We start from the raw sequence: 15,067 nt of genomic DNA, 5'->3' as shown, positions 1-15,067 counted from the left end.
TACCGTCCGAAAGCATCGCACTCTGTTCTTAGAAACGATCGAAGTGAGTCTAGTGAGCATGGAGTTTTCTGGTGTTGCAAACATAGTGGATCACATGGTACTATACGTTTGTCCGATACTGCCACACCACCTGATCGTATGGCGTTTGGCGTGATGAATGTTATCACGATCGACGCTGCTGTAGCAACTCCTTTATGGTGATCGCTACCGGCTCCAGTTAGATGTAAGGCCACTGATGAATACCTGTTTCTAGTTTAGTCGGATTTGAGCGTTCACACATAACGGGGCACAACTGTCATCGATAGGAATCACTAGCGGGCAGAATGTTCCACTTGAAAGATAAGTTTACCTTCTACGATCCGTCGACGAAGGTCTGGAGAGGTCTTCCGCGGAAATCGATCTTCAACCCCAACCAGAGTCTAGGTGAGCTGATTCTGCAGGTTCTGGAGAGAAATGGCGCCAAAGTGGTTCAAATCAGTGCGGATAGCGGAGTGGAGGTTACGGGTGACGAAATGCGTTTGAAAACGATAAGGATCGCTCAAAATCTTATCAAAATGGGCTATGGTGGAAGCAAGTCAGAAACGAACGACATCTTTACGATGCTGGTTCGAAACGGAGAAAACGCAGCTCCGGTTGCGTTTGCATGCTTCGCACTAGGGATTCCAGTGAGCACGTTGGATCCAACATTTACGCAAGATGATTTGAGTCATATGCTGGGAACGGTGAAGCCGAAGGTGATCTTCTGTGACAATGATGTTCTGGACAATTTGATCGGAGCTTGTCAAGTGGCGGACATTTCTCCTAAGATAATTTTAATGAGTGAACGTGTGAAGGAGTACGATCATTTGGAGACTCTGTTAGAACCAACTGGCACCGAAGAAATGTTTATGTAAGTCTTGTTTGAACAAAAATGCTAAATCAGGAGTTCAATATCTCTTACATTTCTCAGCCCCGTTCACATCACCGACCCGTCCAATCACGTGGCAGTGCTCCTCTGCTCTTCCGGAACGACCGGTCGCTCCAAAGCCGTCTGCCTGTCGCACTCGATCTGCATCGCCCACGTGGCCAACTTCTTCGAGTGTCATCCGTCCGATCGAACGCTGGCCTTCAGCACACTCTACTGGCTGTCTGGGATGTTCGTTCTGCTAACCAGCACGGTTTGGGGCGCTACCCGAGTAATCACCCGCGAACCCTTCGACGCCGATCTCACCCTGGATATCATCGAGCGGTTCCGCATCTCGGTTCCCATTCTACCGTCGGCACAAGCGCTTGCCGTTGTCAACAATCCAAAATCCAACTCCAACGTGCTGCGTACCGTACGCTTACCAATGACCGGTGGCAGTGCAATCCCCATCACGCTGAAAGAATCATTCGAGAAGCTGGTCCCCGGAAGATTCCTGGAGATTGTGTACGGATTCTCGGAGATTGCTCTGGGTGTAACGTTCACCAGGAAACAGTTCTATCGGGAGGGTTCCGTTGGATTCCCGGCAGCTGGGACGGAGTTCAAGATCGTCGATGACGATGGTCAACCGCTGGACGTGGGCCAGGAAGGAGAGATTCTAGTCCGGGCAGAGTACGCCTTCAAAGGGTACTTCGGAAACGACGACGCCACTAGGGAAATTCTAGACAGCGATGGGTGGATGCATTCTGGAGACGTTGGACGGTTCGATGAGGACGGCTATCTGTACATAGTGGATCGGAAGAAGGACATCCTCAAGTGCAGCGGATATCAGGTGTCGCCGAGTGAAATCGAAAGTGTGATTTTGACCGTTCCCGGAGTGGCGGCCTGTTGCGTTGCTGGTGTGCCGACGGAAACGTTCGATTTGGCAACGGCTTTGGTTGTTCGGAAAGATCCAGCCGCTCAGATTCCCGAAGCCACGGAGATTATGCAAAAGGTGGAGGAATCGCTCGCGTGGTTCAAACATTTGAAGGGAGGGGTGTATTTCGCCGATGAACTTCCTTTAACTCCTTCGGGCAAAGTTGTTAGACGAGCCGTGAGGGACATTGTGATACAATTGAAAACTAACGAGTTGTAATTTCATACTTGGGTATAATAAACCTATCAAAACCTAACTTTATCATCTGTTTATTTTTATTATGTTTGTTCTTCAACTACATACCATACATCTACGTGGACTCATTTTTGGTTATCGTAGACCTGGTAGACTTTTGTTCATAAAAAAATTTCGAAATTTGTCAGTCCCGTAGGTTGTGGCTATACCTTACCCACCTTACTTTACCGGTCAGACTAAGGCCTGAATGACCTCTGCTGTAGATAGAAGGCGATGTTGAACAGCAAGCACGAAAGACCATCACCTTGCCGTAGCCCTCTGCGAGATTCGAAGAGACTCGAGAGTGTCCCTGACACTCGAAATACGCACATCACTCGATCATAGCTGATCTCGATCGATTGTATCAAACGCCGATTTGAAATCGATGAACAAGTGTTGAGTGGGCACGTATTCGCGGCATTTCTGCAACGCCTGGCGGATGGCGAACATCTGGTCCGTTGTAGCGCGTTCACCCATGAATCCAGCCTGATAGTGCCCCACAAACTGTCTTGCAACCGGTGATAGACGGCGGCATAAAATTTGAGAGAGTAGGTTGTAGGCAGCGCTCAGTAGTGTGATCGCGCGATAGTTCCCGCAATCCAACTTGTCGCCCTTTTGTAGATGGGACACACGATACCTTCCATCCATTCCCCCGGTAATACTTCCTCCTCCCAAATCTTGGTAATGTAGTGCTCTCACCAGTGCTTATCCACCGTATTTTAGAAGCTCGCTTGGTAGTTGATCTGCTCCAGCGGCTTTGTTGCTTTTCAACTGGCTGACCTCCTCCTCAATCTCTTGGAAGCCAGGGGCTGGAAATCTTTCATTCTGCGCACGTACTCCTAGCTCTGTTACCACACCAACTTCGGTGCTTGCAATGTCGACATTGAGGTGCTCATCGTAATGCTTCCGCCAGCTCTCGACCACCTGACGTTCACTCGTGAGAAGATTTCCGTGATTGCCCCGGTACATGTCGGCTTGTGACACGAAGCCTCTGCGCTAGCGGTTCTGCTGCCACCCGATCCCACGTTATCGCATCTTGCCCAACCCTATAAATTCTGTTCCCAGTTCATTGGTGGTTCCACAGCTTTGGTAGAAGCAAAGATATCCGATTAACAAGATGGCCATGTGAGTGGGGTCCCCATATAAATCATACGAAGCAAGTCTCTTTTGTGATTGTGCTGCCACGTAGGGGAACAATATAGAACTACAAAGCAATATGTAACAAAGCATACTAAGATTTTTCTCGAAGCAAATGACAATTGATTTGTTTTGAACCAGTCGATGAGGATTCTGAGGGAGATTCAAATGACTGAATACGATTGTGGCAAGGCAGATTTTTCATTTGAAAAAGGTTAGAGCATTTATTAAACGCCAGTTCGTGCATTGTATGGCTGCAGGCAATGGTTCCAATCAGTCGCAGCCAGATGATGCACGGTTATTGAAGAAGTTCCAGGATCACGATCGATGGAAAGGCTTCCAATGGATTCAAGTAGCGGCTAATTCCTTCAATTCAATTATTAATGACTTTGGTTGGATTTTAGAGTATAGATTTTTGAATTATGTGCTTTTGTTTGGTTAGCTCACGCAGAAAAGAACAATAAAGATGTCAAATACCACTTGAAACTATCATCACATAGGTACCTCATTGTAAACTATATATTCCTATTCTCGTGAGGGGCGTACTGGAGTACGAGCTTTACTGGTATATGCGAAATGACAACATATTGGGGGATCATAAGAGCAAATTTTGGGAATCGATGGTATATGGGAAATGGTCAGTCTGCCTCACCCAAGCTTGGAACATTACGAATAGCAAAACATTATACAAAGTGTTTGCCAACATTTATTTTCAAATTTCGATTTCACATTTTATAAAAACATTATTGGTATTTTAGTATTCAACTTCGCAGTTCTTGCACAGTTCTGGGTTTCTCTATTGCCGTAGATGACTCGTCCGTCATATGCTTACGGGTGGCAATATGAAATGCACAAATGCTCTGGCGCCGCTCCCAGGTTGCTCCCGCATGTGTGTCATGATTCTCCAAATTGTCCGCCGCATTGTTCCCTGGTTGATCCCAGCAAGTACAGCAACTCTGCGCCCGCATTTTAATACCGTGGCCTCACTGTTTTCGTAGATAGAATTTTGAGCATATTCATGAAATAATTGATAATAGCTTTCAATACTAAATTAATAATATTCAATTATGTAAAGTTACCAACCTTTCATTTCCTCACAAAGTACAAACACTTGACAACTGAAAACAAATCTGTTGAATTAGCAACCACCAAAAGCAAGGCATACTTAAACCTCTATCCCACAGTTTGCCACTATTTAAATCTATATTATTCCGTAAGCTTACTGATGGCGCTGCATTTGTGTTTCCAGAAATTATTGGAAGTTGAGGGGGTCTGGTAGAAGGTAGCCGCTCGATGCCCGCTTTTCTACACATTCTGTCCAGTCCAGCAACAATCGAAGTCGTCGGAGACTGCGCGACAAGGCGACGCACTCTCATGCCTAGCCTACTCTTTAACATCGCTCTGAAAGGTGTGATGCGTCGGCTCAACAGCCAGAGAGCGATTTCCATGACATTCGGTAAATTTGTGTGCTTTGCGAACACTTGGACATTATCGCCAGAACATTTGGAACGATGGCAGAGCTGTACACCCGCGAAGCAGCAAAGGTCAGTCTAGTGGTGGATGTGTCAAAAACAAAGTACGTGCTGGTAGGGGAACCCAGCCCGACAAGTTTCGTCTAGGAATTAACGTCACGATGATTCCCGTCTGTCGGTGAAACAATCATAGGGACGTTAGGAGTCATTCAACTATTACGGAACGCAAATATTAACAATTTTAGTTTCGTGTATTCGTATACTTTTTTCAATAAACTAATCACATTTAATATTCTTCATACTCAAAATTAGGTCCCGCACCTTTCGACGTAGCACTTTTCCCGATGGCGTTAACGGAAGCTCTTTGGCAAAGAACACCCCTCCCCTGAGGTGCTTGTAATCCGGTAGCTGTTGGTTAACCTTTCTTGCAATTTCCGTCGCATCAACCATCTCTGCCCAACCGGATTTCCTAACCACCAGCGCAGTTGCCAAGTCATTCGGCTCTCCTGGAATCCCGACAACGCACACTGCCGCCACTCCTTCGATTTGCTGAATCACGCTCTCAATTTCCGTCGGTGAAATGGGGAAATTGTTATACTTGAACATCTCTTTCTTGCGGTCCACTACATACAGATAGCCATCCTCGTCGAACCGTCCAATATCCCCCGAATGAAGCCAACCGTCACCGTCCATCATATCCTCGCGGGCTTGATCATTCCCGTAATAACCTAGAAACGCAAACTCCGCTCTAACAACGATCTCTCCTTCTTGGCCGTTATCCAGAGCATTCCCATCGTCATCGATGATTTTGAACTCGGTTCCCGCTCGAGGGAATCCAACGGATCCGTCCCGATACAGATCTCGCTTACTCAACGATACCGAGTAAGCTATTTCGGAGAATCCGTAGGCAACTTCCATGGATCTTTCGGGGATCAACTTTTCAAACGATCGTTTCAGCGATGTAAGAACGGCACTTCCACCGCAGAACACGTAACGGATACTAGAGAAGTTCGACGGTTTTGCTAGACCGCTGTGTATTATGCCGTACGCTTGAGAAGGCGTTATACAGAGGGCCGACACTTTGAAGTTCTTGATTATCTCCAACGCCAGTTCCGGTCGATATGTCTGACGGGTGATGATTCGAGTGGCTCCCAATATCGTTCCGCACAGAAGGATGATCAAGCCGGAAAGCCAATACAGGGAACTGAAGGCGAAAGCTCGATCGCTGGGATGGCATTCGAAGAAGTTCGCTACGTGAGCGATGCAGATCGAATGGGAAAGGCAGACGGCTTTGGGGCGACCGGTTGTGCCGGAGGAGCATATAAGTATGGCTAGGTGTTTGGCGGGGTCCGCGATCGCGGTTGGACTGTAATGAAAAGACTTCCATGAGTGTTACTGGGTTGGATGTAATAACAATAACTACTTACATGAAGTATGCCTCTTGACCGGTTGGTATCATAAGACAATCAACTTGATCAAACCCATCAGCTGCACTTCCCATGAGGATGATCAGCGGAGATATTGTAGATATTTCGCATGCAGCGATCGTTTCGTCCAAGCACTCCGTCTCACAGAAGATCACTTTTGGCCGAACCATCCGGAACATGTGACTCAAATCGTCTCGCTGTCAAGAAGGGTCCAACGTATTGACCGGAATCCCGAGAGCGAAACAAGCAAACAACACCGGTGCCGTGTGTTCCCCATTGCGAGCGATCATCGTGAAGATTTCTTCCGAATGATCGCCGAACCCCATCCGAGCGAGGTTCTGAGCGATTCGGATCGTTCGGAGACGAAGTTCACCGCCGGTAAGCTCTACACCGCTATCGGCACTGATCTGCATCACTTTCCCGGCATTGCGTTCCAGAATTTGCAGAATCAGATCACCCAGACTCTGGTTGGGGTTGAAAATTGGTCTACGCGGTAGACCACTCCAAACCTTCGCCGTCGAATCGTAGAAGGTGAAGACGTTTCGCGTAGAATGCATCACGAGCGACTGCCGAATCAGTGCGTTCTGCTTTAGCTTAGAGCTGTTGTGATGTGATTGACTAAGGCGATAGTGCACATGACGATGCTGTTTACTGGTTATCTGTTCTAGTAAGAAATGTTGTAATAACATGCCACAGACAGTTTACTGACATCGTCAGAGCGACTGGAAATGTGCGGCGAGTACCTACTACAATAGATTTGTTCTTCTCTCGTTGAAAGAAACCAACCATAAATCATGAACGCTGTGCAGTAGGAAAAAGAGAAAGTACCTAAGAAACCTGGGATAAACTATCATTACTTCATGTGCACTTACGATGAGAGTGGGATGCAAAGTTACAAACGGAATTTATGGATAGACCATATTTCCATTTACAACTACAAACAAACAAGTTTGTAGATTGAGGTTGATTACAGTACTTTGGCATGCACGAGTAAATATAAAAAAACAGCAATCTTGCCTGCTAACGGTAAACGTTATGTAGTCCACAGCTTGATGCTGTAGAAGACAGTAGTTTATTTTGTGTAGTGCAGCCGTTCGATTTTCTAGGAAACCCCCAAAAATTACGTTGAGCGTTACCTTCGTTTCAGGAGAGGTTTATTTTTTTATTATTAGTTTCACAGAAAAAAAATCTTAATATTAAGCAGACCGGAATCATAAAAGTCATAGAAACTTGCATCGCGTAATCGAAAATCGAACGCAAAAATATGCGAGTTGTCACGCACATGTATTTCTCCGAAAAAATCACTGAAAATCCCGCAGTTATTTGAATTATGAACCTCATATCGCTTAAGTGCTATCAAAATTCAGCTAACTCTGTCTGAAATTTACATGAATTGCATGCAATCACTGTTGACTCTGGCGCGAGAGCCGCAGCAGCAGTCAGCCATATTGGCAAGTTTGTGTTTTGTATTCGTGTGGAGTAGAACATGAAAATCTAGATTGTTCATCAAGGTTTACTCAGTATTTAGTGATATTTAGCAAAAGAAGATGTTTATTCGTGATTACGGAATTACGAATCTAGCTACGGAAGTCGAAGTATGGACCAACGCGATCATCTTGGTAGCATCATTTGCATTTGTTTCCTCCAGAAAGAGACGGACAGTGTAGTGAATTCGATATGCAATGTATTTGAAACAAATAAATAAATGCAATTGTTTTAAATGACTGGCGAAGGATTTGTTACTGTGAAGGATTTCTTACTGAAAATGGATTAGTTGGTCGTGCCAATAGAAATACACTAGAACTCCAATGGCGCTGTAGTCACTTTTCTCATTCAATTATGTTAATAACTTTAATTGCAATAATTGACTATTTTTATGTGTCCATCTTGTAGTGGACCTTTTGTTTTGGTAAACAAAATTTATTTGACACTTCTAGTACCGCTACTGACGCTGTAAGGGCGTGGCAAACTAGATGTTAGTCACACGAACAGTCGCGACATTGAACTTCTGTGGCTAGTTATTCTAATGTCGTGCCCAAGTGCTCAGTAGTTGTGGATCTTCCACCTCGGTTTTATTTGCTGGTTGATTTTTTTCTCTAGTTGACAACAATTCACCAAGCCAAACGCGCAGTACAGGAAATTTACACGACGACTAAAATTTACAGCTCTAACCAAAATTAGTCATGTAAATTTTAATGATAGCGGAATTTTATACTTATCTTGGCATTCCCTTTATGTGCATTAGATGTAGCATAAATTTAAACGGATTTTTAATACTGTGTTATATATTCAAGCGCACGGACAGAAAAGCGTTCACAAATAACGTTTCTTGAATTAAAGACACACGGACACGGACACGTTCAATGCTTCCAGTGAGCTTTTCGCTCTTTGAAGGAAGCACGACACTAGACAACGGACTAGCATGCAACGCCCAGTGGCACAGCCGAAAACTTTTCCTGACAGCTGCGGCGGGAATCGAACCCGCGCTCCTCAGCACGATGCAACTAAGAGCTTGGTGGCCCTAGCCCCACGACCACGGAGCCGCAAACATTGAAATTGTGTGAATTCTAATAGTTTCAAACAAATTTGCTAAGTCAAATTCCACGTGAAATTTCGTTTGATTTAACAATCCAGTCAGTGTGTTATGGTAACTCTTGTAGAAATAAACACATATTTCTACTTTCTTAGAAGTCAATTTAACTAACCCTCGGCATCGAAGAGGAATGTAAAAATCATAATATTTACACACTGATATCAGAGCATTGTAATGCAAATGTTTTACTGATAAATTCCTGAAGTGAAGCCAGGCGTAAGGTGTGTTTCTTATTCTGAACATGATGCGGCACAGTTCGCTTGTTTGCATAACTCGTAGACGCATGCGTAAGGAGTAACGGCATTTTTTCAACCTTTTTCTGGTTCTAGCGATGGCTATGAACGAACACATGAATATTGAGTGTTAGGTTTGTGAGTGCAAACTTTTTAAGGAGTGATGGAGGACCATGAAAGGTGAAAAAAAAAATTTCTACGCATATGCTCAAATCTCAACCTTTACGTAGTTATTGAAATTTCCCTGTTTTGTATTATTATTGCCTTAACTGGCTATAACTTGAAAATGGTCAAACTTATCGCAATTTTTTACCCTTATTCGAAAGAACTTTGAATTTTCTATCAAATGACATCTTTGAATCGATTGGTTTAGTTAAATAACTAAGTTTCTAGAGCAAAATAGCTCAAAAGCAGTGTGTTGTAATTTGTTTTTGACAATTATCTTTAAAAAATGCGTAATAAATTGAAATTCTCTCTTAGGCGAAATTGTGGCCTCTGTTCCACTTTACAATTCGTTCTTTGACACCAAACTTCTATCTCTATCGTTTTCTTACAATTTTGATTTACCTCCAGCGGCACAGTGGTGTCAGTGCGCAAAACAGTGCTTACTTGTACAGTTGCAAATTTATGATCTGAAATGCGATTTCTAAATCAAAATTGCAAGAAAACGATAAGAGGTAGAAGTTTGGTGTCCAAGAACGAATTGTAGAGTGGAACAGGGGCCACAACTTTTTCTAAGAGAAAATTTTAATTTATTACGTATTTTTTAAAGATTGACAAAAACAAATTTAAACACACTACTTTTGAGCTGTTTTGCTCTAAAAACAAAGTTATTTAAATCAATCGATTCAAGATGTCATTTGATAGAAAATTTAATCTTCATTCGAATAAGGGTAAAAAAACTGCCATAAGTTTGACCGTTTTCAAGTTATAGCCAGTTAAGGCAATAATAGTACAAAACATGGGAAGTTCAATAACTACGTAACGGTTGAGATTTGACCATATGCGTAGAACATTTTTTTTCACCATCCATGGTCCTCTATCACCCCTTAAAAAGTTTGCACTCACGAACTTTACACCCTGTATACATACATGAGTTGTATATGTAGAAAGGAGGGAGAAAGGACATGGGACGATACAAAAATAGGAGGAACGGGACGGGCCAAGAATTGAATCTAGAATCTTTTGGTTACGAATCAGAAGCGGTAGCCACTAGACCACTAAGCCCGTCTATATTGAGTAAAATTTGACAATCACGTTTTAACATAGAAAAGGTAATTTAAAGTCATGTAAAAAAAGATATAGAACAATGAGCCGTAAAATGACAAAATCCATATAACTACGACGCATAAATTTAAAATCTTAGTACACATTCGAACAGAAAACAACATCATTTTCATTTTCATTTTCATTTTGCAGCAGTTGGTGGGGCAATAAGAGCGCAAGTCAATCCAATGCCGAAGATCAAGGAGGGGTAATGGCCGTAATAGTCCGTGCGGACCACATGAACACCATCGGAAGGGTAATGATATAGGTTGGGGAATGGTATTGGACTAGACTTGAGACACAATAATGCAAATACGGTAGAAAGTAAGAGATTGGTTTCTGTAGTAAGGTCCATGCTGTATGTTAGGTCCTTGTCAATTTGTCAGTTAGTATCCTTAGATTCCCAAACTTAAGTAGCGTTACTGTTTTGCCCCATGGCCTCTACTCTATTGAAGTGTTATATCAAGTAGTTATGTTCATTATGTCAATAATTGCTGGTCATAATGTTTTTACGTCATTTATTGCAGATTATTATTTAAGATGTCCAGACTAATTGGTCTTATTGATAACGTATTAGCTTCATAACTAATAAAACATTTGCACCTAACAAAAATTGCTCCTAGATCCAGCCAATATGCGGCTAAATCTTCGAATTGTTCTGTCAGTCCTACTAGTTTTTCTTGTAGAAAACACGTCATACTCCCTCACTTTTCATATAATACCAACATTTAAAAACGCAGAAATATTTTCCTTGTCATACATAAGTAATGTTGTTCAGCTTAGTCAAAGAAGTAGGTGTCGTGTCGAGACGCATTGACGTCAACAAAGCATCTTAAGTTATTGATCACGCGTTAGCTTTGGAACTATAAGCACCGACGAACCGACGTGACAGTGGTGATTCAAAACTGTCCCCCCCAAATTTAACGGTCAACCAGCGAAGCGAGCGAACGCTTCTGTCAAATCAGCGCAGACGCGAACCTCTTCCTATATGAATACACGGGGGTTTGGAGTCGAGCTATCAAAACAACGCGAACCATTATAGAGGAGGCGGTAGTGTTCGGCTACTTTTCATCATGGCGTCGGGGACAACAAATTTGAATTTATTTGTTCTAGCTGTCACGTCGGTTCGTCGGTGCTATAAGCACAATTAAGTGTTGCAACTCGGGCCGGGAGTTAGTACGGACTTGACAATATCAATGCTATTCGGCTGCAACAGCTCCACAAATTTGCAAAAAAAAAGCGAATTAGAGCTTTTGAAAAGAAGAAAACTACTTGAAAACTAGTTATTCATTCGTACGCGTAACTTTAGTTAAACTTTCATTTACACTGCAAAAAATAATTTTCCATCCACTTAGTTTCCTGATAAATTATGTTATGTTAGTTATTTACCTTTGCACGCTTAGAATTCAGGTTCCAAGGAGAGTATTTTACATTTGTTTACTTACATATGTCGATGATACTTCCCCATAGACTGTGTTTGTTAGCTTCTGGTTGTCTTTCGAAGATCTTCCATATGTTAATCTGAAAAAGCTTGTGCTCATGCACCGTTCATGCACCGACGAACCGACGTGACAGCTAGAACAAATAAATTCAAATTTGTTGTTCCCGACGCCATGATGAAAAGTAGCCGAACACTACCGCCTCCTCTATAATGGTTCGCGTTGTTTTGATAGCTCGACTCCAAACCCCCGTGTATTCATATAGGAAGAGGTTCGCGTCTGCGCTGATTTGACAGAAGCGTTCGCTCGCTTCGCTGGTTGACCGTTAAATTTGGGGGGGACAGTTTTGAATCACCACTGTCACGTCGGTTCGTCGGTGGTTCATGTTCCGCAAGGATGCGAACCATGCAAAATTTTACAGAGAAAAACAAAGAAAGACAAAGAAGGAAAAATGGATTAGTAATTATTATGTGTTTAGTGTTTATGTTTATGAATAATAGCAGTAACTGTTTTAGTGTTAGTGTGTATGTGATCAAACAGGAAAAAAAATCGTCACGAATATCAATCATAATTTAATGTAGTTTTAATTATATTTAATTTGCAAGAAAATAAAATATTTTGTATTTGCAGCATAGCTGGGCCTTTAAAAATTTCAACATTTGATTAGGAAGCCGAACTATCTGGGCAGTGGCAACCATCTCAGGCATTCCGCTGGCACAACCCAATCAACATCGAACCAACTGACCCAAATTCTCGTGCTCGGGTAGATAATGCAAGTATCTCATCGCGCAAAAGAAATACAGTCAACCAGTCCAACCGGCCGAGCAACAGCAGAAAAATGCCCAAAATAGAGGCCCCTCCCTAATGGTCCAACTACCCTATATCGACTAATTATTTCCTCAATGTGGTCCACGTCGTCTCGCAGTCATGTAGCTATAATCTTTCTCAAACTTTATAACTAAATATTGAAACTAATACAGTAATAAAAATAATGTCTAGAGTTGAAATGAGGACAAATCTGTAATACAATTGATTTAGTATTTAAGTTTTTTAACATTTATTCGCTAAATTAAATTCAATTTTGACTGCGAGACGATGGAAGGTGATTCATACAAGAACGCTTATCGGATGGCACTTTATCCGATGAAGTCAATCGAAGTATGATTCCCCTTCCTTTGCTTAAATCCGCCACCCAAAGCACGCACCCAGTCGGCCATTGAGGAAGCCGTTGGCTATTGGATCGAATTATTCTGGGACATAAGTAGCTTTGATGGTCACTCCTGTCGCACCCATTAATCTAATGTTGTTATATCAGAAAAAATATCAATAAAGTAATAAAGAAATATGGTTTAACAACACTAGCAACAAGTGAAACAAGAGGGCCCTCAGAAGACACTCTTCCCTAGACAATATTGATCCAAAGCCCAGGGACATTCGAACAGAAAACAACATCACGTTCAAAGATCAACTGAAACCGCGATATGATATTCGATAATGTTATCTCCGGAGAGAAACGCATTCGTGAGTGCTTGAAAGCGGAATGAAAAGGTGCTACTAATCTTTTTCTGTCTGGCTTTAATATCATTTTTTCAACTCATTGTTTTTATATTAACCCTTTCCATTCAACTGCTCCGACTGAAAAAAAAAAACAACAGAAAATTCCAAACATCAGCTGACGGTGAACTTTGTTCGTTCGTAGATTTCTGCGGAGTGCAAAGTAGGCTCAATGTCCTGCCACAATTCGTTTCTGAATTTCTCTGCTGCACAACGGTTTGTTTGGCCATTTTCACGCTTTTAATTAATAGCTTGTAGGATTAAGGAAATAGAGCAATGCCTAAATCCCGCCGAAAATGTTCTGAACCTTCCTGAAAAACCTTCGAAACCCCCTTAGGACCCCCAACGCACACGATACGTTCGGAAACCCCCGAAAACGTACCTGTAACGCCTACAAAATCCGTCGAAAATCCTCTGAAGCTGTCTGCAATGCTTTCTAAAACCTCCTCAGAACCCCGAAAACACCCCCTGAGATCTCCTGGTACCTCGCTGAAACCCCTTGGGACCCCCTGAAACGCCCCTGTAACTTTCCTTCGATCTCTCCTATAAACACCCCCTGGCCGCCGTTGCATTAGTTCTCGTAATTTTTAAACATTCTAATCCACAATATTGGTTCTGAGTAGCGTTCCCTCTTTTTATGCAGGGCATAAAAAAGCTCCATAAATTAAAAGTGCATAAAAATAACATGCATAAAAAGAGGTTCTAGTGTATTGAGTTGCCGCGACAGCATACACTCCCGATCAAAAGTTTGGGGTCACCCCCTCAAAAATATTACATTTTTTTAGGCCCATCTCTCTCTCTCTTCTTGGCGTAACGTCCTCACTGGGACAAAGCCTGCTTCTCAGCTTAGTGTTCTATGAGCACTTCCACAGTTATTAACTGAGAGCTTCCTCTGCCAATGACCATTTTGCATGTGTATATCGTGTGGCAGGCACGAAGATACTCTATGCCCAAGGAAGTCAAGGAAATTTCTTTACGAAAAGATCCTGGACCGACCGGGAATCGAACCCGTCACCCTCAGCATGGTCATGCTGAATACCCGTGCGTTTACCGCCTCGGCTATATGGGCCAATATCTTCGCCAATTTGCGTCCGATTTCAAAACCCTAGGTCTCATTCAAAAGATAATAAGTCAAAGAAACTTTGAACATGATTTAAAAGAAACTTTTTCAATAAAATTTGTATGTAAACTTAACCCAAAGTGGCCAAATTTTCTAAAAAATAAATACGAACTTACGGCAGCGTCGCACATTGGAGTAAATCACATCAAAACCTGATCATAAGTGGAAAAAAGCAAAATGAAGTAATTGGGTTTTCCGTTGTGTTTTTGCTAAGTGTAGTTATCGTGTAATCGTTTGATAGATAACCAGTGTCCAAATGTTTTGTTTACGCTTATCAGAAGAGGTTAAGTGAAGCTGAAGTTTAGCCGTTTTCTTTTATATGACTCACAGCGCGTGCTAGTTTTGACCGTACAAAGTAAATGAAATTGATAGTCAATCAATTCAATGATGCAGTTTGTTAAAGAAGGTTAATGTTGTTATTCTGTTAATTTGAAACTCAAACAAATTGGCGTTGAATTTACATATAATATATGAAAATATTGAAAAAAATATTTTATGGAATCCTTTACCGTACATTCAAAATGAAATAAGTTGATTTTCCGGCTGTTTCCGGAAAATCTGCTTTTAGTGTATGATAAAACTATTGTTCCTCTTTCAAATGCAGAAAGAAAACCTTCCGGATGTTTCCGATTTCAAAAGTTGCAACATTTTGAAAAAATCGTGATAATTATATTATTATATGATATTATTTGCCTTAAAACACTATTTGGCCCTCTGAACGTATTTTTGCTGAAAACTAGAATTCAACAGCTTTCAAGCTAAAAAAAGAAGTTTA

At 42.1% G+C, this 15,067-nt stretch overlaps 2 protein-coding genes across 2 annotated transcripts; one reads left to right on the top strand and one right to left on the bottom strand.

Annotated features, from left to right (window-relative positions):
- LOC109406992 (probable 4-coumarate--CoA ligase 1) lies at positions 1 to 2,167 on the top strand. The gene is made up of 2 exons (XM_019680014.3): positions 1 to 889; positions 950 to 2,167. Exons 1-2 carry the CDS (start codon positions 324 to 326, stop codon positions 2,034 to 2,036), a joined length of 1,653 nt encoding a protein of 550 aa, XP_019535559.3. The 5' UTR covers positions 1 to 323; the 3' UTR covers positions 2,037 to 2,167.
- A 1,687-nt stretch (positions 2,168 to 3,854) lies between these two features.
- On the bottom strand, positions 3,855 to 6,807 carry LOC109406985 (probable 4-coumarate--CoA ligase 1). Its single transcript, XM_062844481.1, is given in 3 exon segments — positions 3,855 to 4,174; positions 4,272 to 6,026; positions 6,088 to 6,807. Coding segments are annotated over 2 exon segments (1,779 nt in total). The 5' UTR covers positions 6,777 to 6,807; the 3' UTR covers positions 3,855 to 4,174; positions 4,272 to 4,936.
- Between the last annotated feature and the right edge of the window lie 8,260 nt (positions 6,808 to 15,067).

The sequence above is a fragment of the Aedes albopictus genome, chromosome 1 (genome assembly GCF_035046485.1).
Source record: "Aedes albopictus strain Foshan chromosome 1, AalbF5, whole genome shotgun sequence".
NCBI lineage: Eukaryota > Metazoa > Arthropoda > Insecta > Diptera > Culicidae > Aedes > Aedes albopictus.
The sequence above is the reverse complement of the archived record's forward strand: the minus strand, read 5'-3'. Positions and strand labels throughout refer to the sequence as shown.